Source organism: Zalophus californianus, chromosome 4, assembly GCF_009762305.2.
Source record: "Zalophus californianus isolate mZalCal1 chromosome 4, mZalCal1.pri.v2, whole genome shotgun sequence".
Classification (NCBI taxonomy): Eukaryota; Metazoa; Chordata; class Mammalia; order Carnivora; family Otariidae; genus Zalophus; species Zalophus californianus.
Window position 1 is genome coordinate 36,826,326 of NC_045598.1, and position 23,966 is coordinate 36,850,291.

General features: G+C 51.3%; 2 protein-coding genes across 12 annotated transcripts in view; both read right to left on the reverse strand.

The window, feature by feature from the left end:
* MKNK1 (MAPK interacting serine/threonine kinase 1) overlaps positions 1-18,242 on the reverse strand; it is a 53,869-nt gene extending 35,627 nt beyond the window's left edge. For 6 of the 8 annotated variants that reach the window (XM_027604351.2, XM_027604359.2, XM_027604315.2 and 3 more), the window contains exon 1: positions 6,731-6,832. The gene's annotated coding sequence lies outside the window, so the exon portion shown is untranslated. Of the gene's footprint in view, positions 1-6,711; positions 6,833-18,144 lie in introns of those variants that run through there. The other 2 variants (XM_027604334.2, XM_027604323.2) reach the window with 2 other exon arrangements.
* Positions 9,678-18,282, reverse strand: MOB3C (MOB kinase activator 3C). Of its 4 annotated transcripts, none has more exons than XM_027604381.2 (4): positions 18,038-18,282; positions 14,299-14,767; positions 11,983-12,185; positions 9,678-11,662 (listed from the first exon to the last, which is right to left on the reverse strand). In XM_027604381.2, exons 2-4 carry the CDS (start codon positions 14,714-14,716, stop codon positions 11,633-11,635), a joined length of 651 nt encoding a protein of 216 aa, XP_027460182.1. In that variant the 5' UTR covers positions 14,717-14,767; positions 18,038-18,282; the 3' UTR covers positions 9,678-11,632. The 4 variants fall into 4 exon arrangements, with proteins under 4 accessions (XP_027460182.1, XP_027460178.1, XP_027460188.1 ...); XM_027604377.2 differs by having other exon boundaries at positions 18,145-18,280; XM_027604387.2 differs by lacking the exon at positions 18,038-18,282 and adding an exon at positions 17,901-17,974.
* Positions 18,283-23,966: the final 5,684 nt, after the last annotated feature.

Genomic DNA, 23,966 nt, shown 5'->3' on the forward strand with positions numbered 1-23,966 from the left:
GAGCCACCCAGGCGCCCCTTTAATTAATTAGAGAGAGAGAGAGAAAAGAGAGCAAGTACATGAGAGGGGGAGGGGCAGAGGGAGAGGGAGAGGATCTCAAGCAGACTCCCTGCTGAGCATACAGCTAAATGAGGGGCTCAATCTCAGGACCCCGAGATCATGACCTGAGCTGAAAGGAAGACTTGGCTGCTTAACCAACTGAGCCACCCAGGCGCCCCTGGAATTTGGATTTTAGATAATTTTCCCATCACAAATATTAATCTTCTCTTGAATTTTTCCCCCAACCATTTAGAAATGTAAGAAGTATTCTTAGCTTGCAGTTCATACAAAACAGGTGATAAGCCAGATACAGCCTGTGGGCCAACCCAGATTATTTCCCCTCCTCACCAACTCCATGAACATACACACACGAACGCACCTCTGTTCACTTCCACCTCTAGCAGGCCTGTAGTAAAAATAACCTTCAGAATTTATTTATGGATTTTGTGTTATTCTGTTGTCTGGAACTACTCAAGGGCTGGGGAGGTAGAAAGTGCATGGGATTTTGAGCCATGAGGGCCTAGAATCAGATTGTGGCCTTCCCATCCACTAATGAGGTTGTCTTGGACATAATACTTAACTTCTCTGCTTCACCGTCATCATCTATAAAATGGGGGCAAGAACACCTATGCTGCAGGGTTATTGTGAGAATTAAATGAGCTAATGTATTCTAAGTTCATGGCACAATGGCACATAGAGTAGGCACTCAATAAATAGCAATTATGACTCTAGCTTGAGATATGGCTTCCCCAGATCAGCTGTGGCCCTGGAATGCACTCTATAAACCACAACTGGGCATCAGAAGGAATAAACTGACAGCAAAGTACAAAGGCAGAGAGATAGAATTTGGAGGTTTTCAGATTCGTGACCCAGGATTCTAAGTGCCTGGTTGGCCCTGATTCCTTCTGGTACCATTTCAAATTCCTCTGGGTCTCTTTTCCTCCTTAGAAAGAACTTCTGACTCTCACACTGCCTGAATCTTCTCAGCATTGCTTACTAAATACCCCAATGAGCACTGGAGCCCTCTTCTTCCTAGACCTCTTCCTGGGATACGGCTGGGAAAGGATGAATGTGGCCAGAGCACACCTACACACAGGGGCCTGTCACTGGGCCTTATATAGGCTGGGCACCCAGTTTCCTCTCATTTCTTCTGAACTTCCTGCCTGTATATGGAATGAAATTTTTCCAGAGTTCAAGAACTAGTTTATCTATAGAAGTTTTAGAGCAAAAAAGCCTGTATACAAACCAGGGATCCATCATATTATTTTCAAATAATATGAAAATATCCGTGAAGGGCAGATAAGACTAAGGCTTGTGGTATCTCTGTCCTTGGTCCAAAAAAGCCTGTCACTTCCTTGCTCCAACACTTCTAATGGGTGTTCACTCCCCTGGAATAACCAAGCCCCTCTGCTATCACTCAGGGCCTCCACAACCTTGCCCCAGATTACCCCTCCTGCATTATGTCCTACCATTCCTCTACAGAAATCCTGACCTACAGTCCAGGCTGAATGGATGATCTGTTTCTACCTAATTGCCCTCGACAATTTCCAGCTCTCCACACTTGTGCATAGTCCAATCACAGCATCTATAACATGTGATTGCACATCTCCCCTTAGCCTATGAGCTGGGGACAGGGTGAAGACTATGTCTGATTCCTCTCTGGGTACCTTACACCTAGCACAGGGCCTGGCACGGGGCAAACACTCAATAAATGTTAATGAATGAATGAAAACACCTGAAGTTATTCTTCCCTTAAACTGTTTTAGCTGGATTCTTATTAGCAGACTAAGCAGTCTGGGTCACTGCCAAGAAATAGAAAAACCAAAAAGAAAGAAAAGAAGCATGACCAATGTGATCGAAGCAACAGAAAATAGGTTTTAAGAGTGAGGTAAAAGAAACCAAGGCTGCTTAGCCTGGAGAAGAGAAGAGGAGGCCTAACTCGATTCTGGCTTTAAGTACACAAAAGGTTCTCATGAGAAAATCTTGATCTCATCCTGCCTTTATAATCAGAAGGAAATTTTCCATATTCACGGAAAATGGAACGAGAAGAAATGGCTTAAGTTAAAGTCAAAGGGGTTTAAGCTGGAGAGAAAGAAGAACCAAATTAGGCATCATTTTTCCAGAGATACCGCTATTGTACTTTTTGGCAAGCGCATTGGAGGGGTCTTACTTAGCACTTTTGTTGAAGGCTGTGCAAAAGGGAATTAAGTATGCTGCTCTGTTCCTGTTTACTGTGGAGAGAGGTGGGTGAAAACACAAATCAGGTAAGATTTTCTAATGAGCCACTGACTCTTAACTGACCCTTTTCCTGCAGGCACTTTCTGCCATGTTACACTTTGCAGCTCTGTGATACAACAATGTATTATTTCAAAGTTTCCTGATAAAGCAATGGAAGGCAAGAGAAGACAGCAATAGAGTAAGACAGTAGGGAACACTGCCCAAATAAATATACCTTCTATAAAAACAGCAGCTAATGGGACACTAATAATAGTTGTTAATATGACTACTATTAAAGCTAACTTTTATTGAGCACCTACTATGTGCTGGGCCCTGTGCTAAGTGTTTGACAATTCTCATAACAACGCTATGTGGTAGGTAATATTTGTACCCCCAACGTACAGACAAAGAAACTGAGACCCAGGAAGGTTAAATAACTTGCCCCAATCACACAGCTAGCAACTGGTAGAGCCAGGACTCAAACCTAGCCAGTCCAACTCTGGAGTCTATATATAACCTATATATAACCTAGCTACTGTCAATCCAGAAGAAGGATGAGAGGCTGGAATTTAAAGCCTAATCTCTCAGAATCCAAGGTGCATATTCCCGGCCACTTCCTTACACTACCCCAAGCCAGGAAGAGCAAAGCAACACATGACATTAGCAAGAGAAGAGATCTCAGAAGTGAACCCACATAGACCTAATATTACAGAGAAAGAAAATGAGATCAAGGACTCACAGATGATCATGAGCAGAACCAGGACTTGAATGAACCAGCCTAGTAACTCCGAGTGTGGACCTCTTTCCTCAATTATAGATTCTTGTTGAATTTGAGGGTGAGAAAATGAAGGAATGGTATCTGCCAAATGAGTTCCTTCTCCAGACCCTTCTGTAATGAACTGCTAATCTCGATTAGAACTTACGCCTGAGGGCGCCTGGGTAGCTCAGTTGGTTAAGTGACTGCCTTCGGCTCAGGTCATGATCCTGGAGTCCCAGGATCGAGTCCTGCATCGGGCTCCCTGCTCAGCGGGGAGTCTGCTTCTCCCTCTGACCCTCTCCCCTCTCATGCTCTCTCTCTATCTCATTCTCTCTCTCAAATAAATAAATAAAAAATCTTAAAAAAAAAAGAACTTATGCCTGAAACACAAGGATGCCAGCAGCCTCTGTAAACTGATTCTGAAATTCTACTAGCAAAAAATGGCTATGCACTTGGTTGATGGTGCTACAGGAGCTGCCAAAAATGCTCACACATTAAACCAATCAAGCACACCTGGGCCAGGCAGCTTCCGATTAGGCTGATGGTTCACAGTTTAAGCCTGAACTGGACTATTCCAACAGCTTCCTCGTTGATGTCCTCCTTCTGGGACCTTCTTTGCTCCAGACTGGCCTCCATTGTGAAGCCAGAGTAAACAGAGTCCTAGTCATGGTATTAGGAGCCTTGCAGCATAATGGAAAGAACATAGGTCTTTGAAATCCAACACCCCTAAGTTTGGACCAAGCTCTGCCACTTACTCACTACCTGACCTTGGGCAAGTCACTTTAATCTTGCTGAGGTCTGGCTTCTTCATCTTTAAATTGGGGAAAAATATCCTCATATTGTGGGATAGTAAGGATTAAATAAATCATAGTGTGTGAAGAATCTAACATACTGTAAGCCACAATGCAGAGCAGACCCTCAATAAATGTTAATGTTTTCCTCCCAACCCCCCTCTACATTTTGGCCACAACCTACCATTTCAGCTTATTTCCTCTCCTTACCAAGTCCATTCCTCTCCTACACACACAAACACACATACACACAAACACACACCTGCTCCTTTCCACCTCTACACCACTGCTCAGACTGAAGCTTCTCATAGGAATGAACTTCTTCCAAAACCTACCATTTCAGCTTATTTCCTCTCCTACACACACACACACACACACACACACACACACACACACACACACACACACACACACACACACACCTGCTCCTTTCTACCTCTAGACTACTGCTCAAGACTGCAGCTTCTCATAGGAATGAACTTCTTCAAAGCCCAGCAAAATTTCCATCTTCAGGAATCCTTTTCTAGACTCCCTTTGGTCATGCTGGGATTGATTTCTCCTTTTCCCAAACTCCCACTTTGTTTACATTCCTTACCATAGTCAGTCTGATTTCAGTTATTTATGTGCTTCTCTATCTTCCCAACTACACTGGAAGCTCATAAAAAAAACAAAGACCAAAGCGAGTAAATAAAAAATGTTAATGACTCATTCAACCACAAACACTGCAAAGGCCTACTATGTGCCAGGAAGAGGGGGGATGAAACAGACATGGTCCCTTAGCCAGTGTACTCAGAGTACACATGGGGTGACCTGACCTACCCCAAGGTAGACAGTCATCAAAGCTATATTCGAAGTTCAGCCCCCGCTACAGAAGATGCGACGGAGGGCAACTAATCCAGCAAGGGGATGAGAGAAGCTTCACTGAGAAGGTCACATGAGACATTGACCTTGAAAGATGGGAAGGAAGAGGGAATGTCAGGAAGAGAGTGCAAGCAAAGGAACACGGAGGGATTGTTTAAGGAACAAAAACTGGTTTATTTTGACTGAGGCACAGGGCAGGTTTGGAAGAACAAAGGGAAACAAGGCAGGAGAGATGTCTGGGAACAGATTATGGGGGAACTTGTCTATGCGGCAGAGGAGTCCAGACTCTATATAGTAGGCAAGGAAGCCTGCCAAGGTTTCTGAGCAGAGACATAACATGATGAGAACATTGTCTGAGGAAGATCACATGGGCACCCCTGAAAAGGATGCAAAAGGAACCAAATTACTAGATTACTATAAGACCACGTAATAGGAGACCACATACACTTCCTAAGCGTGTGCTGGAATCCAACAGGTCCTGTTCACAGAGCTTCTCTCTGCCAACGTTCAGCTTCATGCAATCTAAGTTTAAGAGGTGCTCTCTTGCCAGCCCTCTAACCATCAAAATCTGCTACAACACAAGAGTAACAGGTTTCCCAAAGTCAAGAACCCAAGTGACTCTGGGATCACAGAAAGGGAAGAGCTGAGGTGGGAGAAACTGGGAAAGGGGACGTCAAAGTCTCCAGCTGGTTCAGCTCCATATGAAAACCCAATCCTGGGTCTCCTCTACATCACTTCCAGCCTCGCCCTTTTCAAAGGGCTGAAGCAAAGGGCAGTGAGACTGAAAGCACCAGGCTGATGGCTGGTGCTGAGGCCGATGGCTGAGGATCCAGTGCGACAATATACATCAACGGCCCAGTGCAGTGCTTGGCACATGAGCCATGGTCAATAAGCTCTAGTTCCCGGGATGCCTGGGTGGCTCAGTCGGTTGAGCAGCTGCCTTTGGCTGGGGTCATGATCCTGGGGTCCTGGGATCGAGTCCTGCATGGGGCTGCTTGCTCTGCAGGAAGTCTGTTTCTCCCTCTGCCTGCAGCTCCCCCTGCTTGTACTCTTCGCTCACTCTCTTGCGCCTATGCTCTCTCTCGCTAGCAAATAAATAAATCAAATCTTAAAAAAAAAAAAAAAAGCACTAGTTCCCTTCCCATTCTGCAAGGTAAGTTCCAACTATAAAGTCCAAGGAGGCTTCAAGACTTAGGGCACCTCAACTCTTCCCCAGGGCCCTCTCTAAAGTACTCCCATCCAAAATGACCTAGTTCCTAGAAATCACACCTGCCATGTCTTCAACACCCATTTTGTGATGGGTGCCATACTAGATGACCCATGTAATCCTAGTCAACCTTCACAATGACCTTATTATGCCCTTTTTATACAAGACAAATCGAAGCTCTGAGAGGGGAAATGACTCAAGGGCACACAGCTAGGAAGTGGCAGAGGTGAGAGCTAAACCCAGGACTACCTAACCCAAAGTCAAGCACGTCCAACATTTCATTCGTGTCACCTGCGCAGGGCTCTGATCTGCCACTGACCATCTGACAGGTAGCCTAATAAGAGAATACGCCTAGCATCATCTCTCCTCACTGTACAGCGGACCCACACATGTCAAGAGCTTTTGGATGAAAGCAGTTAACTTTAAAATAAGATAGTGCACACAGATGATAAACTCCTCATGTGAAAATCTCTTCGTGATGTTGTACTTTGTGAGCCTTGAGCCCAGCCATACAGCGTGGTAGGGATTGAGTTTCACACTGGCCACTGACTGAGCTCCGACCTCGGACACCTGTCACAACCTAATCCTGACCCCAGGTACCGGCTGAGCCCCGGCCGGGGGCATCACGCCGCGTCCTGAGCTCGCCACAGACGGAACCCAGCCAGGTCACAGACGGGGTCCCTGAGGAGAGCCCTAAAGAAGCGTTCCCTTCGACGGTCACTCCGCAACACCATCGGATCGTGACCTCGGGCCACTCTGAAGGCCCTGACTGCCCTGTCCCGGGCACACCGACTCGTTCACAGACCCCCCCCCCCGCCCCATTTTGCTCGGAGGGATACCTCGCTGCGTCGCCTTTACCTCAGCTGCGGGACCGGTCGCGCGCACCCACCGGCAGGTCGCTCCGAGAACGCGGAAGAGGCAGTACTAGACCCGAGGGGCGGGCCCGACCGGAGAGGGGCGGAGTTGCGCATGCGCCCTGATGGCTACGCCCCGAGCAAGAGTGGGGGCGAGTTAAGTAAATTGGGAAGACGCGCTAGAGAGGGGCGGGAAGATTGCTGGGGCGGGGAGATTGCTGCGGCGGGGGTGGAGCTTAGCTTCGCTCCATTCCGAGTGAAGGTCGGGAAGTCGGGGAAGGGCCAGGAGGGAGGCGGCCAAGCACCGGCAGGTGTAATTACCATTTACCGAGTGCTTCCGAGAGCTTCCGTGTGCCAGGATGGAATTTTTAAAGTGCCTTTTGCATATGGGGGAATGCTGCCAGTCTTTTCTAAAACGAGGGCTAATTCCGTAAAATTTCTTCAGACGTTTGTGTACCTATCATTTTACTCAAAGAGTTTTCCTTGAGCAAAGCGTTACCCCCAGTAGTTCAAAATTAAACACTTAAAAGTTCATTTCTTGGAGAAAATCAGCTGCGTTTAAATTAATATTTCAACAGCCCCCTGCCGCTGCTTGGCCGCCTCCTTCCTGGCGGCCGAAGCCTGCAAGTGTAATGAGGGAATGAGAGTGCTGACTTGGGTTTCAGGTCCTGACTTTGAGTGTGTTTCCTCCTTGGTGAAATGGAAGTAAAATATCCCTTCCCTGTCTGTCTCAGGATTGTTGTGTGGGTCTGATGAGCACTGCTAGTTAAGAGCCTCTTAGACTTCCATCCCACCATCCTGATGAATGTTCTTTTCCCCTTCTGGGCTCAGTCTTCTCATCTGTATGATGGGAGGTCTGGAACCTGAGAGAACATTCAGGGATTTGCTACATTTCTCAGTCTGGGTGAAGGCTGGAAAGGGGGCCTTCCCCCAAGCTTCTGTATTGAGTCACTTAGAGAATCCCTCAGTCCAACCCGAAAGCCCCTGTATATCCTGACCTCTCCCACCCATCACATTCTAGGCCCACTCAAACTTCATGTCTTCAGTGGCCATGCTGGCCTGTTCCTCTCTCTGTTCCCTGAATATCTAAATAGCCAGCTGGTCCTGAGTCTCTCAGGCCTATGTTTCAATCCAGGTTCTCAAAACTGTTATGTCTCTACGTACATGGTTCAGTTAATACTAGATGAAGGCTCTGGAGGATTCAGAGAAGGAAGGGCTCCAGGAGGGCTCCCCCAAATCAGCTGGACCTCCAGCTATACTGTGGCTCCCTTCACCATGCACTACATACAGCTTCTGGGGGTGGGAGAGTGGGAATGGCAGCAGGAAACCTCAAAGAAGCTACAATGTTCACCAGGGCCAAGGGTGGTAGGGTATTCAAAGGTAGATGCTCTGTCCCAAAATGGGGAGAGTGCCTTGCTTCCACCTCATTCTCTGCTCTAAATATTTTTATGGATCTTGAACAAACAGGAAAACAAAGCCTTCTGCAGTGGTTACCCAACCAAACTGTCCCTCTACCCCCAACACATTGCCTCTCACAGGACCCTCTCCTGCCAAGTTTTGCCCTACGGGGTGGGGGAAATGCTGCTTGCTTTCCTCTGGCTTGCTGAAGCCCTAGCTCTCTCTTCTACATCCTCCTTTTTCTTTACCTCTGCTCAGTCTTCTCTGAGAATCCCTCTCTGAATTTTTTTTTCCTCTCTGAATTTCTCAAAGCAGTTTTGCGATGTCTTCCTGATGTAATTAGACATTCTCATGTTAAGGCCACACAGTTTTGAGATAAATTTACCTTCTCTGCTGTGGTGTATTCCAAAACAACTATGAGCGCAGAGCCTGAACTTTGAGTCTGAGCTGTCCAGTCATTGAGGAGGTAGTGGGTGACCTGTCATAGGAGGTATGCAAGCAGGGCCACCTTTTAGGATGCTGGGCTGGGCCTCCTCTGGTGAGCCTGAAGAAGGAACGGCAGAGTGGAAGGCCTTCCAGATATTAAAGCAGTGAAAGCAGGAATACTGGGCACTAGGAAGGGAGCCAGGCAGCTAGCCAAAGACAAACCTGATTTGGTAGGCTATTACATGTCAAGCATTTAGAACTGTGCCTGACACTCAGTCAAGTATTAGCTATTACTGTTATGATTGTGAATGATCACAGACTGTGAGTAATGAAGGAGCTCAGAGGTAAGTCAGTCCCTCGCTCCCACACTGGGGGTCATGAAACGGACTGGGAAATCGAGGTCTAGAGGGGAAAAAGGCCCATCATTGTACCTTAGGGGCTGGGCTGGGACTAGACCTCAGGACTGTACCTCCCAGGAGAGCCACTGCACAAAGCCAGCCTGTCTCCTTCTCAGGGAGAGGAAAGAGCTCTAGGTGGCCCTTTGCTGACTCTTGTATGGGCAGCTGGTGGGTAAGGGACAGTGGAATGATAGCAAGACCTGCGCTAAGGGGCTCAGATGTATCCTGAAGGAATAAGCTCAGAAGTCAGCCCCATGCCTTGCCACCCCCATTTTGAGCTTTAGCCAGCACCTGACAAACAGCCTTTTCTTGAGAAAGGCTTCCTTTGCTGTCATTAGGGTTAGGGCTATAGTTCTGCTCTGTCCCTTAACCCATTTGCTCCAACAAACCACACAGACTAAGGAGGTGGGATGAGAATAGCCATGCCAGGGAACCTGAGCTGAAACAAGGAAACACTCCCAAGAGACTGAATTTCCCGAAGGCAAGGGCCAGCCCTCCCTACTCCTGGACTAGGCCAGAAATTCTGGGTCCAGAATTCCTAGAGCCCTGGGAAAACCTTGGTGTCTCCACCCTGGAGAGCTAGGCCAGACATGACCACACCAGCCAGCCCTCCACATGGCCTGGGATCTCAGGGCAAAAAGCCCTCCCTTCTCCAGTCTGGCCCAGCTCCCCCCACAGCCTGCCCAGGAGCCATGTGGCACCCAGACCACAGTTTCCCACCAGTGCCGCTTTAGTTTGCCTCCTTTATTTTACCAAAAATAACAATAATAAACTCTTCTCTCTGTTTCACAAAAATAGATTTCCCGTCTCCCCACCCCCTCCACAGCCAGCACTGGCCACAGCCTAGAACCCATCTTCCAATCCACAGTCCTCCCTGAGGGAATCTCTGATCCCCCCGGACCTCACCCCACCCCAGAGCCTCTGGCAAAGCTGCTGGGTAAGTGTTTCCCTCGGGAACTTCTCCAGAGGCAGTGGTCTGGGGTCCAGATGGGGGCCCCAGGAGCCCCATCTGCTTTCTCAGAGATCAGGCAGCTGCTGGGCCACGGAGAGGGGCATAATTTTGGAGGCTTGGCTCAGCATACAGCCCCAGCGGACCTGCGGGGCAGTGGGTACTCTGGCATTCACTAGAAATCCTTGCTTAAAGCAGGAACAATTGTGCTCTAGAGAGGGGCTGTCAAACCCTCTTTCCACATGCAACTCATCTCCCTATGTAGCAATCCACAGGCCCTGGGGTGGGAGTCAGGACCCCTGGTTGCTAGTCTCGCTCCACAAAAGCCTCTCTGTGAGGCCTTGGACAGTTTCTCTCTCCTTTCTTCCTGGCTTCAGCTTCCTCCTACGTACATAGAGGATTCTGGGAGACTGGATGATCCTCAGGCCCTTTCTGGCTCTCCATCCTGGCCTCCCAGTGTAGAGGCTCTGGGAGGGAGGGCCCCGTCCCTGCCTCAGTTTCCCCACAGGTGGGTCTGGGCACAGGGCTAGGCATGGCGGTACCAAGTAATGGAGTGTCGAATGAACATCCCAGGTTCTCTGTGGACAGCTATCCAACCAGCTGGAATGTCTCGCGGATGGCTGGGCAGGAGGCAGATCCTTGCAGGATGGGGGCTTTCCAAGCCTGGAAGAGTCCATTCACTAGCAATATGTCTTCACTGGCCGGGGATGGGAGACAAGTCTCTGGGGTTTCCGAATTCAAGTTCCACTAGCTCCTTGGGTTGGAGGATTATCTTGCACTGGGCTTCAGATCCTGAGAGCCAAGTCTATAGATTCTGGGAGCTAGATTGGAGTGTATGATTCCCAATTTAAGGACCAGAGGACCTTTGTGGACATGAGGGATCGCTCCCAGCCCTCAGGAGGCTATCTATAATCAGGCTTTCCTAGAAGCAGAGGGATGAGTGAAATGACAGTTCCTGGGCATCTCTGACTGAGCAGATCAGAACCTGTGTCTGTGGTGGGCCAAGGGTTTAGGTACTCAGGGCAAGAGTCCCTTCTTAAGTCCCTACGGCTCCCCAGAACGCATGCTTATGGAAGCTGGTAGCCTGAAGGTTCAAATAAAGAACTACATCTACAGTCATATTTTGTGCACTTACACACATGGTTAGACCACTGACCTGTCATCACTCCCCCAGGGGTCATGGTCTGGTGGTCCCAATCCCTCCTTCCTTCCCTCCTTCCGTTCATTCATTTACCTAGCATTTATGGAGGGCCTTCTATGTGCCAAGGAGGGTCTAAGGCAGCTAGCTCTTACAGACACACCCCACAGTGTAAATCACACACTCACACACACTCACGCAGTCATCTGTGCTGTTCCACACACAGCTTGCTTACACTCTTGTACCTTTCTCGCTATCACTCAGCCACATCTACATTCCCCACACGGGCACGGGAACCACCATGGAAGGGTCAAGGACTGGAGCAGAAACCTAGTCTATCCCACCCTAGACTTCCTATGAAGATGTACCTCCTTCTTTCTTTCTATTTGCCCACTTTTAAGCTCTCCCGTTCTCCATTGATAAGCAGTCAGGGGGCACGTGGGCAGACTCTTGAGAACTACAAGTCCAGGGGCTTTGTGTGTGTGGAGGGGTCCCAGGGACTTTAGGTTCCTCTGCCACCAGATTCCTGAGGGTCTTCTCCCCAGCCACTCTGTGTTCAGATGGTCCATCTGACAGGCAATAACTCCAGGCTTGGGCTCAGTGACAGATCCGCTCTGTCATCTCCCTCTGCAGAGACAGAAGGTAGGTAGGGGTCAGTCAGAGCTCAACCTACTAGGCAGTCCCTTCCCAAACCACGGGGCCTGGCTGTTCTTCTGCCTGAATCTGGCCCCTTCCCGCACCCACCACCCCAACTCCAGGCTGTAGATGAGTCTATAAACTGAAACTAGAATGAATTCTGTATTAAAGTACAGAATCTACTGTTCAATGAATTGCCTTCCCCTAATTTATCCACATGGGGATTCGATTTTCTGAAAGTAGGTAGCCTTTGGATCTGAAAACTCTGAGGCTAGCCCTGGGAGGGGAGGGCGGCAGGGGCCTAGCCTCACCAGCGGCTCCAGCTCCCGCTGGTCCACCAGGCTGAACTCACGGATGAAGTAGTAGAAGTGTTTGTAGCAGGTGTTGACATGTGCTTCAGCCCCCATGCTGAGGATGCTATCGAAGTGGTGGATGTAGACATGGACGAAGACCCGGAAGAGGCGAGTCAGGATCTTGGTGCAGACCTGCTGGAAGTTCTTGGGGAAGGGAACTCCTAGCGGGCGGTGATGAGCAGAAGTGGGGGGATCAGCAGTCTGGGGATGAACTGCTGCCCAACCCTGCCCTCTCCGCCACAGGCAGCCTTCACCCAGGATGGCCACTTCCTTGCAGGGGACGGAGAGACCAGGGCCCGCTTTTTCCCCACTTCCCCTTTAAACAAAGCACAGATCTCGCTGTGCCTCTCCCCTGCTGAACTACGAATCATCTCCCACATTTCCCCATCACCCAGAGCCGGACTCTGCAACCATGCTGGGGCCACTGACCAACCTTCTTCGACTAGGATGGAAGTTATGCCCAGATTCCCCGCAGAAATATGTGCGTGTGTGCAGGTACTGCCCCGTGATATCTTGGATATAATTCCAAGGTGAGTTTATCAACATCTCTGGTCCATTTTTAAAAACACGGGTCTTCGGGATTAAGTTCTAACTTCGCAGCATGGTGCCTGCTCAAAGCCTTTCATGATCTGACCCCAACCTCCTTCGCCAGCCCCACCCCATCTCCTTCCTCTTCATAACATTCACACAGCAGGCCCCAGATCCTGCATCCTGAGAATTACAAAATCCTCAAGAACTAGTTCAGATAACTCTCATCACTTCAACTATTCAATAACACAAAGAACCTTCCGTCTTTGAGCTGGGCCCTGTGCTGGGTCCTCTGCACTTTTGGCCCCCTATGATATGGGTACGGTAGCCCTTCTAGACCTGATAAAGTCGAGGTGCATGATGGCAACCCCACTCGCTCAAGGCGATACTAGCAATTAGTACAGACTGGAGGCAGGATTCCAACCTGTGGGCACTGCCCTGCAGCGACCTTCAGAGACAAACCCCACACCCCCTGCCCGAGAGAGGCTCCGGCACCTGTAAAAGAGGTGTAATTTCGGCACAGTCCCCCGCGCTCAGGGCAGAGATCTTGGTGACTACACCTTCTTCTCCTCTATGGCAGAGCCATCCCCAGGGTTAAGGCACAGACACTGGGGTGTCCCAGGCCTGGGGGTTAAGGCTAGAAGGGAATAAGAGCCCAGACATGGGCCCATACTGGTCCACCCTGCTCCATCCGGGTCCTCATGGCTCTCAGGTGGGCTGGAGCCCTGCCTCCTCGTGAGCCCTTGCAGGCCCAGCCCAGGTTCCTCAGACTTGTCCTGCCCGTCTAGACTCGGGGGCCTGGACCCCAAGAGACCCGAGGTGCAGTTCTGAATCCCCGATTCAGTGCACCGTCCCTCTCTGTTGGCTTCAGTTCCTCCTATGTGAAATGCAGATGCCCACTGCTGGACATGATAATGCAGGAAATAACAGGCCCCCACATGGGGAGGGGCTGTGAGCCCTGAATTGTGACTCAGTGCCCAGCCTCCCTCAGTATTCAGACTTCTCCCCTCTGGGCTTGCCCACCCTGCCCCACCCATCTCTGATTCCCATAGCCTTAACGTGGAGAACAGGAGGCCAGGTGGGGGTGGTGATGCTGTGATGAATACATTGTCATGCTTGCTTGGCTCCTGGGCCAACACCCGCTCTTGCTGCCCTTGGGTGGGGAAGCAGGGCCAGTGTGACTTCACTCATCTCCTCTCGCCACCCTCACCAGGCTGCCCAGCTGAGATAAAGAAAAGGCCCCAGAGCTTGGGCCTGACAAGGGAGAATTCTGCCCTTAGACCCCTCTGAGGTCCAGATACAATCTGGCCCTCCCAATCCCCACCCCCTTCCCTTTCCTGAAGGGAAAAGTCAGAACTAACAGGCGGCTGCGAGTCAGTCAGCCCAGGCAGGGTGACGGGCTAGGAGCACCTAGAGGCATTCTCTTCAAGAAGGTTCCAAGAATCACAGTGGTCTTGCCAGGGTGGCTCCTGGAGGGACATTTGAGCTTCAGATGAGAAGAGTCCCAAGCTGAGAGTCAGGCAGTCCTAGCTCAAGATGCCTGATCTTGAGCAGACACTTAAACTTTCTGAGCCTCAGTTTCCTCTTCTACAAAATGGGGATGAAAATCATGTCCCGCCACCGCCCCCCCAACCCCAACCCCTTACAGAACTGCTATGTCAAACTAAACGCCTCATCTACAGAATGGGCTCTGGCGGCTCCCTCCCTCCCCGGCTGGGTGTGACTTGCCTGCCGGGAGGCACTCACCAACACGAGTGGGAAAGACATCCTCGTCATTGATGAGGCCCTCAATCCAGTCCATGAGCAAAGCCATGTAGCGCGGCGCCGAGAGCTTGGCGGGCCGCCGGTACCGGCGCTCATCCTGCCAGCGGTACTCATAGCGGGGCCCGCCGGCCATGACCGGGCAGCTGGTTTCGCTGCAGCGCTCGGCCATGGTGCCGTAGATGAGGTTGATGCGATTGAAGAAGTCCACCACGTGCACAGCGATCCAGTCGTCGATGTTCTCCCCCGGGGGCAGCCTCACCACGCTGCGTAGGTCCAGGCCGGACTTGAGCGATGCTTGCGCCTTCTTATACAGCTCAAAGCGCTGTGTGCCTGGCTCGAAGCGCTTCCGAGGCCGGAACGTCTTGTCCTTGGCGAACACCTGCTTCAGGCACAGCGCCATGGCCGGGCTGGGTGGAGGGCCAGGTGTCCAGGGGCAGGACCTGTGGATGCCCTGCCAGGACCAAGGGCACGGAGGGAGCGTGGTGGTCAGGTCCTCACCAAAAGGCTTTGACTTCCCAACACATCATTTCCCTCACACCCTCAGCTTTTGGCCAGCCTCTGCAGCCTTCGCCTAGAGTCTAAATCCCCCGCATCCCCTAGGGCCAGGGCCCCTGCCCGGTCTCCAGGCTACCCTCACACCCTCAGCTTTTGGCCAGCCTCTGCAGCCTTCGCCTAGAGTCTAAATCCCCCGCATCCCCTAGGGCCAGGGCCCCTGCCCGGTCTCCAGGCTACCCTCGCTCCCCCGGCCAAGCGGCCTCAGCCCTCCTATCTCATTTTGTTTCCTCTCCCCTCTCACCGCACCTCACAGAGCTCTGGGCCTGGGCTCCAAACAGGTGCTCATCTGACTTCTTGTTGACCATTAGAGAGGTGGCAGAGGCTTCCTGCAGGCTCGCCAGGAGGCAGGAGCCTGGATGAAATGACCTCGGGGGCGCCCCGTGGGCCAGCCGGTGCAGCGTGGGAGAGCCTGGCTGCATTGTGCTGGGGGTCAGGGTAGGGGCAAGGCCCCGCCTTCAGCTTCCTCTGGGATATCCCGTAGTCCATCCGGCCACCGGGGATTCCCAGGGAGCAGGAGGGACTTTTCTACCAAAAATGTACTTTCCTTTTATTACCCTGGAAGAGGACAGGGCCCTCATATGGCCAGCTGGGTGGCCTCTGAGTGTGGCTGCAGGCGCTGGAGGAGAGGGGGATGTGGCGGGTCCGGATGGGGGCCACTTCCTCTGAGAGTGGCTAGAGATCCTTCCCCCGCCGAGCCAGCCTCCTCCCGCCCCAAAGCAGAACAAGCCACTGGCCTCTCCCCCTGCACCTGACATACATGTTCTGCGAGTACCTACTACGCGCCTGGCACCGGGAGGTAGGAGAATGCAGTCACATCTACCCAGCTGGGCCTTTCTAAAATTCAGACAAATTTGCTTTGCCTCTCAAATGGAGGGATCCCAGACTCAGAACAGACTTTGGGACAGCAGAGCCCCAGGCTTGGGGGCAGGAGTCCTGGATTCTAGTTTCAGCTCCACCACGGCTGGTGAATGCCAGAGCAAGCATGAGTCTGACCCGCACAATGTCCTGGGCCATGCAGGTATAGGCCAGGTGTTTGAGACTCACGTGGTAGTCATTTCACCTCCCCTGGGCGTGTATGAGTCCTTGGGAAACGTGCACCCAGGTACCTGCTGAGACCAGAATTTAGCCACAGACGGAGGGCTAAGGCTGAGCGTAGGCTAAGCACTGAGCTGTGGCTCCCGGCTGACCTCTGACCTGGCCCTGACCCCGGTCAATCTGAGTCCTGACTCTAGCCCTAGACTCAGGCTGAACACAGCCACAAACAAAGCCTCGCCTTAACCTCAGAGCTGACACAGAAGCACTTAACCTTCTCACGTCTCTCATAATGCTGGGGCAGGATGGGGGAAGGAACAACGCGACAGATGGAGGGAGATGTCACGTCAGACAACAAGTCAGGCTAGTGGAGAAGCCTGGAACAAGGATTCTTCCTTGTATGCACAACAGGCAGGTCAGGATGGGGATGGTCAAGTCAATGACAGGTGTTTGGGGAGTAGGGGCAGGTCTCCCAGCAGGGTCTTGTCCTCTTGAAAAAATCCCTCAAAGATGTGGAAAGTCATCTCATCCATTCCTTGATCCTCGACTTCTACCCAGAGAAGTGTGGATCCTGGGTTTCCTGATCCCAGAGGAGGAGATTTCCACACTTCACATGCCACCTGTATTCCACACTCTGCTTGGGGCAGGTGCTTCCAAAATCATTCCTACTGCAATTAGGTGGGGTTCCTGGTTCTCCTCCTTTCCACAGCCCCCTTTACTCATAGTTACCAACATTCATCACCTCACCCTATCTTTCCTGCCCACTTCCGTCTGCCACCTGCCCCCAACCTTGGCGCTGCTGCGTGATCCCTGAATCTATCCCCACCCTGCTGCCTCTGTGTGTTTTCTCACACCAGTCTCTGTGACTATACACGGTCAGGTGGAAAGCTATCTCCTCCCACAGCCCCCTCTACTGAACCCAGATGTCTTTCTCCTGGGTGCGGGGAAGGCTGCTCTTTGGCCACTGTTGTTTCCCCCCAAGTCCCCCCCCGCCCCCCCACCCCCTGCCTAGGGCAGGGCCTGGCACATAGTCGATGCTCAGGCTTTAAGTAAAGCTTAGAGTTTCAAGAGCCCTGAGAAATCAACTGACCAACCCACTTCTTGCACAGATGGGGAAACTGAGGCCCTCTTTCTGAGGAGCCGCCATTCACACAGCAAGTTACTGACAGGGGATCTCCAACGGCAGAACTGGGAACTGGGATAAGGTGGGGCTCAGCCCATCACAATGAGTAAAGGGCCATTTTCTTGTGCTGGCTGGTCACTGTTCTGGCGGAGGTAAGGGGAAAAGAGGGAAGTGGAGACAGAGGGGAAGCATGTTCCCACCAGTCAGACCAACCTAATTCCTGTTCCCCCAACATGCTGGACCTCCCCCATTCCCCCACAGCACCATGAGTGTCCTGACCAGTGAGCTAGACTCCCACAATCTGGGTATTTCAAGACCTGGGTCTTTCCCCAGGAAAATGTAAGCTTCAGGAAGGGCAGGGGAGAATCTATACAAGCCACTTGTCCCTTGTCTCTTCCCTTTCCACTCCCATGCCCTTACTGGGTTTCCTTGCCTCACAGAACCTCTGTCCCCTCCCTGAACTCTGGCCATTTCTGCCTCTGAGCCCCCGTTTCCTAACTCCGGGGGTCCTTTTACTCCTAAAGTGCCCAGGGATGGCTCACTCCCTGGGTGGGCATCTGGGCTTCCCAAATGAAGACCACACAGTGGCCCTGCCTGCTTTTGACATGTAGCCCCCTGCCAGGGCCACACCTGCCACTCCCCAGGCCTGGCCCAGGACCTTGGCAGGGGGCTGGCCCCAGTTTGAAACCAGAATGCTGCCTCTGCCTGGGCGAAGTGTGTGCGTCTGTGTGTGTGCGCGCGCGGGCGCCCTGAAGGCAGAGATCCAAGAGAAAAGTGGAGGCGGGACTCTGCCCAGCGGCGCTCGGTCCCCCGTGTCCACCCCTAGGCCGCCCCCGCACCCCCTAACCCCACTCGCCCAGCTGCCGGGACAGACCGGTCGTAGGACCCAGAGGCGCAGGCCTGACGTTTCCGCTCCCGAAGACACGCCCCCCTCCAACACCGGCACCCCCGAACCCCGACTTTCGCAGCTCGGAGCCTCGGACCCCGGACGGAGCGCTGCGGCCAGCCTGCCTTGCGGCGGAGGTCGCCTCCGGACGGAGCCACGCCGGGACAGCCGCAGAAATGAAAGTGGCAGCGAGGCTGGGCCGTGCGCCGGGGGGGCGCGGGTGCTCACTCACGGGGACCGCCTCGGTCCTCCTCTGGCCGCAGGGTCACATCCCCGGCGCGCCGGGTCGCCTCCTCCTCCGGTCCTCCGGCTACGCCGGTTCTCTGGGTTGTCCGCCGCCCGGCCGGGCCGCGGTCGCCCTCCGCCCCCGCGGCGTCGCCAGCTCCGCCCCCGCCCTCCCGGGCCCCGCCGCGCCGCGGCCTCCGGGCGGGGAAGGGGCGGGGAAAGGGGACCCCCTCCCAGTGCACAGACGCACTCCGCCTTTCCGGAAAGTCCGAAGCGTGCTCCCAGCTTCCCTCTGGGCAAAGGACTGACTGAGCAGCTGACCCTGTCAGCAAAGTCCTTGGGCTTTGCCACCGAGGCAGCCTCAGCTTCCTCGACTGTAAAATGGGGACAGACCCAGCCTCTGCGTGGAGCAGAAACAAAGGGGCTGCTAGGTAATGGTGGTTTCCTTGCCCTCCTAGAATCATCTGTGTCCCAGTTGTCCCCGAGCTCAATCAGGGATGGGGGCTGCCCTCGCCACTCTTGTACCCTAAGTTCCTGGCAAAGTCCCTGGCACATAGCAGGCACTTAATGCCCGTTTTCTGGGTAAATGAATGCTTTGGGAAACAAGCTGAGTCCCTCACCCAGCACTGAAAGGACTGGCCCTGAGAAATGATCAGGTGACAGACTTTCACCTCCCCGACCGACCAAGGCTGGGGTCTTTGCTCAGCCTGGGCAGATTCTCCTCACTCCTCACCCAAAGTCACCCCATTTCCCCCCACAAGACCTTTGTTCCAGCTCTGCCCAGTTTGGAATATCTTCTTTACCTCCTTTCTTCCAGCCAAATCCAAACCTTTAAGACCTGATGTGCTCTCTCTACTTTTCAGTTTAGGTTCCTCCCCTGAGGGCAGACAGATACCCCATACCAGTACTCAAGGCACTATGGCCCCCCGGCCCAGAGATCAGTTGGCTGACTCTGTTCTGGGATGGGAGGGAAGGTTGGAGACCTTCTAGGATGGGAGGACCAAGGCCGAGAGATGGGCTACAGAAGTCACTCTGGAGGGGTGCCGGTGAGCAGGTTGGGGGGGTAGGCATTTACTACTGCACTGATGCCCCACTGGGCTCTCCTTGTGTCTGGATCTTCTGTTTGCTTGATGGCAGGAGAACAGACTGAATCCTTAAGAATCCCAGCTCATAGAACTGAAGATTCATTCTTTTTTTTTTTTAAAGATTTTATTTATTTATTTAATTGACAGAGAGAAAGAGACAGCGAGAGAGGGAACACAAGCAGGGGGAGGGTCAGAGGGAGAAGCAGGCTTCCCGCAGAGCAGGGAGCCCGATGCGGGGCTCGATCCCAGGACCCTGAGATCATGACCTGAGCTGAAGGCAGTCGCTTAACCAACTGAGCCACCCAGGCGCCCCTCATTCTTTTGTTAAGCACCTATTTTTGCCCCAGTCTAAAGTCTAAAGTTCTCTCTCTCTTTTTTTCTTGATGTCTGAGTCTTCACTCTGTCCCAAATCCCCTACAAGCGAACAATCGCATGCTCTCATGTATGCAGAAGGAATTCTAATTTAGTCCTTCATTTGTTTGATATCCTAATCAATACCTTTTCTGTGCCCTGAGAGTAGACCAGGTGATGAAGCTGACCCTGTTGCTGACCTCAGGTGCTGACAAGTTAGCAGTAGGGACAACCCAGAGAGGGATAACATAAGGTCAGAGCTCAGTCATCCAGAAGTGAGAACACGGTTAGGGACTGCTGGCGAGCACTTTCTAAGCATGGGGTTATCCACAGGAAGCACATGGAACACTCAAATTGGGCCCTTTGAGGAGAGTTTAAGGAAAGCACTATTTAAAGGTGTAGTCAGGGTGCAGGGAAACCACAGGGGTGGCATATCACTGAAGGGCTAGCAAGAGCAGCCCTTTGCCATCTGCCCTAGGCCAAAGCTGTCACCCCGAGCTGAAGGGGTGCTGGGAGGGAGTGGTGAAAGTGGCAACTATGGGGGGGGGTGCTACTGACAGGAGCTACGGCCTAAGCTTGACAGGCATACCCAGCTCAGAGCAATCATGGTGCAAAGGACTGGGGGTAAATCCTATGGAAGCCCTGGACAAGGGAATGTCTATGCAGCCCATAGAGGTGGGCGCTCCGGAGCCTAGAGCTGGAGGGAGGAGGGTGCAGAGTGTAGCTGGAGAGGCAACGGAAGATAAATGTTTGGCACATGGGCCCAGAGACTGTGACTTCACAAAGGAAATAGAAACTGCTCATGCTTTCCTTATCATTCAGTTCTAAATATTTCAAAATTTCATTGTCATTTCCTCTTTAACTCATGGATGATTTAGAAGTATGGTTTTAGTTTCTCAGCCTATGGGAGGTTTATATTTTTCTTGTTGACTTCTAATTATATTGCATTGTGGTCGGAGATCATGGTCTGTAAGATTCTTTGGAATGTGATGTGACTCCCTCTGTGGGTTTGTACATGGTTATTTGCTGTACCTCTGAGCTGGGTTTTATAGGATGGGCAGGAGTTTGCCTGGTGAAGAGTGAAAAGCACAGAATCTTATGTTGTGGGCAATATAAATGATCCATTTTGAAGGCACTTCGTAATTCCCAGCTCATCCACAGAGCTCCCTGGTGCCTGCCTTAATACAAGCTGACAGGCTGGCAGGTGGGATGGGAGGCAGATGGAAGGGTTAGGAGAAGCCAGAGATGACCCCAAATCCCTCAAACACCTGTACCCTCTTCTTATGGCTCTGAGTCTGGGCTAGAGAGACTGTGTTCTTCCAGGAGGCCCTTCTGGGACTAAGACCCAGACCCTGGAGAACAAGGTCCTGGCTATACCACATATTAGCTGTGTGAACTTAGGTTACTCCTGCCCTCTCTGATGGCATGCTGGAACCCTATAGGACAGGCACTGTGTCCTGAGTATAAGTGGTTCAAATAAGGCCCTGTCTCTAAAGCTTGGCGGGAGCCATCGAGGACCTAGTTGAGGACGTACTCTCTTGCACCGCACAGCCTGAGCACATGACTCCTCTATGAGAGCTCCAGGTGGCCGCTGGGCTGTGGCTAGACCTGGGCCGCTGCCCTGCTGTGTGTGTCTGGGAAAGTCTCTGCCCTTCTCTGTGTGTCTCTGGGAAAGTCTACTTTCCCCCTTTGTACCACAAAAGTATCTTCCAGCCCCACCATTCCAAATGCCTTTACAGGACCAACTTCCCACTCCTGCCCCCATAGGCCTGTACCCGGTGACTCCACTGATACAGAGTGACCTCTCCCTGGGGACTCCCCAGCCCTCCTGTGCCAGGAAAGCCCCCCTCATTTGCACACTCCTCCCAGAATGAACTACAGTACCCCCAGCTCACCCCACCCAGGTATCTGGCAGCATCTACAGCCTGATGGTGCCCATCTTCCCTTCACTCTCCCAAGAAAAAGTTTCTATTTCAGCTTCTGCCCCTTCCTGCCCAGAAGGCAGGATCTCTCATCCTGAGTCTTTTCATCCTGGTAGTGAGGAAAAAGTGAGGGATACGTCATGGCAATAAGAGGAATTGAGCTGACTGCCTTTAGCTTGAGAAAGACAAAGTTCAAGGGAATGTGACAGGAGAAGACAAGGTCAAAAAGGATTTACGTTAAAATTCTATGTGACTTTGGACAATGCGTTTATTCTCTCCGAGTCTGTTTCTCCTTCTGTCAAATAGAAACAACAACAATAATAATGCGTGCCCCACAGAAGAGCTGTGAGGGTCGGATGTGATAGTCCTTGTAAACTGCAAAAAGCTGTAGCCAGTCTTTTGGGGGGTGCTGCCTTCAAGCATCCAGCAGGCTTATGTGTAGAAGAGGGATTGCACTGGTCCCTGTGGTCCTGGAAGGCAGGGGGCAGAGACCCAGGCAACAGGAGACACATCAGAGCCGTCCAACCACATAGCCTGCTTGTGCTCCAAGGTGCTCCTCCCTCCAGGCTCCCTACGCACCCTTGGAGTGGGAGGCAGAGTGTGTGCATAAGGGCCTTAGGACTAACGTCACCACCCTCTGCCCTGACCCCCAAAATGGCTCTGATAGACACTGCCCCTCCCCTAAGTGCATACCCTCCAACCACTGGGGTGAGTTCCCAGTTAGTTCCCAGGGGAGGTGATAGTAAAGGGGGGGGTGGTGTTCACCAGTGTTCCAGGCTCAGCCTTCCATAGAGCCCACCACAAAGCCGGCACAGGAAGTTCTGTCCATCCCTACTTGTGATGGAGAGCAGACCAGTGGTTGCTAGAGTTAGGGTTGGGGAGGAGAGTGTGACTACAAAGACATAGCACAAGGGACTTTCTCTGGGTCACAGGTCTGCATCCTGATTCTAAGTCCATAAACCTGTACATGTTGTAAAATTTCATAGAACTATATACAAAAAAAGAAAAGAAAATGAGGGGATATAAAAACTGGTGAAATCCAAATAAAGTCTGTAGTTTGTTTTTTTAAAAAAGATTTTATTTATTTTATTTGAGGGGGGCGGGGGAGGCAGAGGGAGAGAATCTCAAGCCGACTCCATACTAGGCATGGAGCCAGACACAGGGCTTGATCCCAGGATCCTGAGATCATGACCTGAGGCAAAACAAAGAGCCGCTTAACTGACTACCCACCCAGGCACCCCTAAAGTCTATAGTTTTAATAGCATTATACTAATATCAGTTTCCTGGTTGTGACCCTTAGTGTGGTTATGTAAGATGTTGTCACTGGGGGAAACTGAGGGAGGGGTACATGGGAACTCTCATTTTTGCAACTCCTATGTGAGTCCAAAATTATTAAAAAATAAGTTTAAAAAAAACTGACCAAAAGATATATCAGTTGCAAATCTTCTCTGGATCCTGATTTGAACAAATAAACTATAAAACATTTTATGAAACAATTGGGGAAATTTGAATGACTGCACTTTTGATAGTAAGGAATTGTTGTTATTTACTTTAGGATTTTTTAAAAGTACTTGTCTCTTAGAAATATCAACAGATGTATGTATGGATGAAACAATATGATGTCCAGGATTTGGAGGGAAAGTGGGTAAGGGTATATATGAAACCAGATTGTTATGTGTTGAAAATTTTTTATGCTGAGTCATAGGGACTTGGGCTTTATTACCTATTACACTTTTGGCTCTACTTAGGTATACATTTTAATATTTCAATAATAAGTTGAAACTTATTAATAAGTAAACTTAATAATTAGTATTACTTAAATAATAAGTATTTTAAATAAATAATAAGTACTGACTTATTAACAATAATAAGTAAAGTTATTAACAGTAAGTTTAAAAAAGGAACCACATGAGGGCAGGTTTCTGGGCCTCTCTCATAGTGATTCTGTTTCAGGATCTCTGGGGTGGGTCTCGGAATCTGCTGTTTAGGAAGCTCCCCAGTGATGTTTATTCAGAACACTGAGGTTTGAGAACATCTGGTACAGAATGAATGCTTCTATCACTCCCCTGCAAATTCGTATGTTGAAACCTAATGCCCAATGTGATGGTATTTGGAGGTGGGGCCTTTGGGAGGTGATGAGGTCATGAGGATGGAACCCTCAGGAAAGAGATTAGTGCCCTTACAAAAAGAGACCCCACAGCATACCCTTGCCTCTTCTACCACGTGCGGACACAGCAAAAAGGTGGCCGTCTGTGAACGAGGAAGCAGGTCCCCACCAGACACTGAAACCATGGTTGCCTTGACTTTGGACTGCCGAGCCTCCAGAACTGTCGAAAATAAATGTCTGTCGTTTTTAAGCCACCCAGTCTATGGCATTCTGTTACAGCAACCCAAACAGACTAAGACAACCTCTTCCTGTTCCCTGTTATCACCTGTGGGGCGGGGTAAAGCCGGAGGGCCTCTAAGAGGGC